The sequence below is a fragment of the Dendroctonus ponderosae genome, unplaced genomic scaffold (genome assembly GCF_020466585.1).
Source record: "Dendroctonus ponderosae isolate FM_Combo_2020 unplaced genomic scaffold, Dpon_F_20191213v2 Dpon_F_20191213_6, whole genome shotgun sequence".
In the NCBI taxonomy this organism is placed as follows: Eukaryota; Metazoa; Arthropoda; class Insecta; order Coleoptera; family Curculionidae; genus Dendroctonus; species Dendroctonus ponderosae.
Window position 1 is genome coordinate 12,944,954 of NW_026018814.1, and position 3,641 is coordinate 12,948,594.

Genomic DNA, 3,641 nt, shown 5'->3' on the forward strand with positions numbered 1-3,641 from the left:
TTAGCTGGAGTCCCACACACACCAGAGCGACAGACCACCAGCTCTGGGAGTGCGTAAAAGAGCATTTCCCAAACCTCACCGAAAAAAAAAAAAAATAAATCCCCTTTGCCTCACAAGACCGACAAAACACTCCCGTTTTCATTCCCCAACAGATACTTTACTAGAACACCTACAAACGCAACTGATCTAACGATTAACTGGTCAGAAGAGGAAGTTATCATCGACGGCGAGAGATTAACACATCTGAGATACGCAGACGACATAGTCCTGTTCGCCTACAATGCTGAACACCTGGAAAAAATGATAACATATCGGAACCAAAAATCAAGGGAAATAGGCCTCAAAATCAATATGAATAAAACCAAAACTATGTGCCCGGTGGATCCCAATATCATAAGAGACAACAACAAAACGACTACTCGGAACAACCCGAATAAAGGATTACAGGTGGGATAGAAGAGTGTTGCGATGGAGGTCATGGACCGGCAAAAGAGCGAGAGGATGAGCTATCACACGTTGGTACGTAATATAAAAACACATACATACGACGGACATAAAAAAAGGAGGCAGGATGAGAATTGCCAGAATGTATGGATGAGAATTGCCCAGAATAGAACAAAATGGAAAGAACTAAGAGAGGCCTATGTCCAATTCTGGACGAAGAACGGCTAGAAGACGAAGAAGAAGATCGAGCTGAGAAACATGAGAACCTGAATAAAGTACTTTAAGCTAAAGTACTAAAGCCTTACCCCAATTTAGAATTATGAGTATTTGAATGATGAGTAGTAAGAAACAGGATGCCTGGGCTGAAATACCGGCCGCGCTGTATACATCTGGTATGATGGTAAAATAGAATAGAAAAAGAAAGTCAAAAAGAACGTAAAAGCAAGTAGCTTGCGTCTCCACATTTTGATATTAAAATGAGAAAAACAATAATTAATGTGTGTATTATTGGGTAAATACAACACGCAACATAACCAACATATATGTAATCATATGGGCATACAATCTGTCAATCTGACCAATCAAATTCGAACGTCGGCAACTGCGATAAAGAACGACGAACGGCACCACCTGCAGAGTTATAAATCCAACTTTAAAGTATTTAAATTTTAACATATGACTTGTCATAGATAGATAATAGATATTCATCTCAAGCGGAACTGTTAAGTACTTTTTAATTATTATGTAGTCGTACGCTCTATAGTCGTGGAATAAAAATAAATGATATTAATAATAAAAAAATTTGTACAGAAAGCTGACGTTTGAATTCGAGATCATTTTTTGAAATGATATCCAAGCATTTATTACGTGCAATTTAATTGTGCACATGCCAAACAACTTGATCAATGATTTTTAAATTTCTATGCGATTTTTTGTTCGACTGTGATGTTTGGCAGCTTAATTTTCAAATACGTAAAATGTCTGTTAAATATACAGTTAAAAACAGAAAATACAACCGACTAATAATATCACAATTGGCAATATTAAGTACCTACATTAAAAATAAATAAAAAAAATGTTGCAAAAAAACGTCGCAATCTCACACAGCTTGAGCTTGATCCTCAAAATAGCAGGAATCGCTATTAATCTAGAACAAAAATGTGTAGTAAAGTAAGTAAACGTTTTGCATTTTTGAATCATTTCAACAGGTGAGCTCTTAAAGTGCCGAATCGTTTAAGCAGTATTAATTTCAGTTGTGTCCTACATGCGCCGCACCCTGTCAACTCCCAGTGCAACTTCTAAGTAATTCGTTTGAGGAGACGAAACATTTACTCTAATTAATCTAACCTGTTTCTGACGGGTGAAGATAAAACAAAACTCATCCATTCATAAAATATTCAAAACCATCTTTTCTTAGCATCACGATCCTAAAGCGAAAAAACTTTTACACATTATTGAAAACTACTTGCTAATAGCATTTATAAAGTAATGCCAACGACATGGGGAAAATTTCCTTCTGTACATTTCTACTTTGTCGATATGATCGGACTGTTTCTTATTGATGACAGATTCGTTTCATAGGTTGTCCTTGCAATATTCGTCTTCTTTATCTCATATACCGGGTGATTTAATAATTATAGAAAATTCTAAAGCTGCAAATACGACACACTAAATGGTAAATATGGGCCTAAACATGTATTATCCAAAGTTGATAGTTTTGGAGATACATTGTTAAAAATTAACGATTTTCTGAGTTACATTTTATCATCATTCTGAAGATATCCATGTTAGCAACGTGAAAATGTTGGTATTTAGGGGAGCAATAAGATACATGTTTCATATGTTGGCCATAACGGTGAGGTTATCTGTCCGAAATATTATGAAAACTGGTTTTTTTTCAGCAAGGTGCTTTTCATGTACAAGCTTCTTGATGCAGCAAAATTGTCATATCGAGAGAAAAGAAAGGCTCCTTCGCGGCAACACTTCATTTAGCAAACCCTAAGCGGGGGGATTTAGACCAATTTGGCTAGGAAATGTTGGAGCATCCTCCCTGTACTCATGACTTGTCACCTTGTGATTGTCATCTTTTTAGACCTCTGGAGAAGCGTTCGACACCAACCAAGACGAGCAGCTAGTTGCCTGATCTGACACTGCCTTCTTATTGGCTAAAAATACTCGGCCACAAAAAATAAAGCAATTAGTTAGGCATGAGTAACACAGTGTTGAGCTGCGCTTTTGACTTGATGCCGCTCTGAGTTGATGAGTTATAAAATGAAAACGATGTTATTTCAACGATTTCCGCTTAGAATTAGACACCGTAGGCTTTACAAAAAGAAAATATATTGCGACTGCATTTACCCAAATCATTAAAACAACACAACCGGCGTGTCTCATAGGCTGGTATGTATAATCGATCTCTTACGATGCTCCGACCAATCGCCGTTAAATTGTCGTGAAATTACCATCGTCTGGAGGCAATTTAGGTGGTGGAGAGTTGTCGAAAAAAAAACTTGTGTTTGGTATTTTTTTGTTGCATTATTTGGACTTTCTGCTAAATTAAATTTAATAAAATCTTCCAAAATTCTAATTTCTGGCTCAGATATTTTGAGAATAATGGCAAAAAAAGAGTTCAAATTACGACTTTTACCACCCTCTATTTCCAAAAATATCAACTTTCGGATGTTGTTAATGAATCCCTATACTCATTGTCTGCTAAATAACCACTGAACAAAAATGTCGCCTAATGACAAAGATGAATATACATTTTCAAGTACTTATATCTAGAGAAATAAACTGATTTTTTAAAACATGGATTAGAGGGAACTCACTTACTTTCTATTATATGTGAATAAGCATTCAGACTTCGGCTTATGTAGGACACATCGTTATCACCTTTGTGCTGTTAACTCAAATTTTCTTACCACATTTTCGCATTACGAGCATCGTATTTTCCTGGTTTTATTGGCCATAAAGACGTTTTCAATAAGCCATCTATGAACTAAAAATATCTGGTCTTCTTTTCGACACTTTTCCTCCACATCTGCATCTCGTATTGAATCAAAAACCTGCTGAATCAATTCTGGTTCTTGATAGTGGACGGTAATTAGCTGCTTGTAGAGGCAAAAGTTCTGTTTTAGGTAATGAAACGTAAATCGACCATTGTGGGTAATATTGAGACCAATTTTCTTCGCGCAAAT

The 3,641-nt window shown here is 36.1% G+C and overlaps 1 protein-coding gene across 2 annotated transcripts in view; it reads right to left on the bottom strand.

Annotated features, from left to right (window-relative positions):
- Positions 1-294: 294 nt before the first annotated feature.
- LOC109546560 (beta-1,3-galactosyltransferase 1) overlaps positions 295-3,641 on the bottom strand; it is an 8,141-nt gene continuing 4,794 nt past the window's right edge. For both annotated transcript variants that reach the window (XM_048667430.1, XM_048667431.1), the window contains exons 5-6: positions 3,366-3,641; positions 295-1,591 (exon numbers count right to left, since the gene is read on the bottom strand). The exon at positions 3,366-3,641 is cut by the window's right edge and continues 1 nt beyond it. In XM_048667430.1, the coding sequence (XP_048523387.1) occupies positions 3,378-3,641 (264 nt within the window). In that variant the 3' untranslated portion in view covers positions 295-1,591; positions 3,366-3,377. The remainder of the gene's footprint in view (positions 1,592-3,365) is intronic.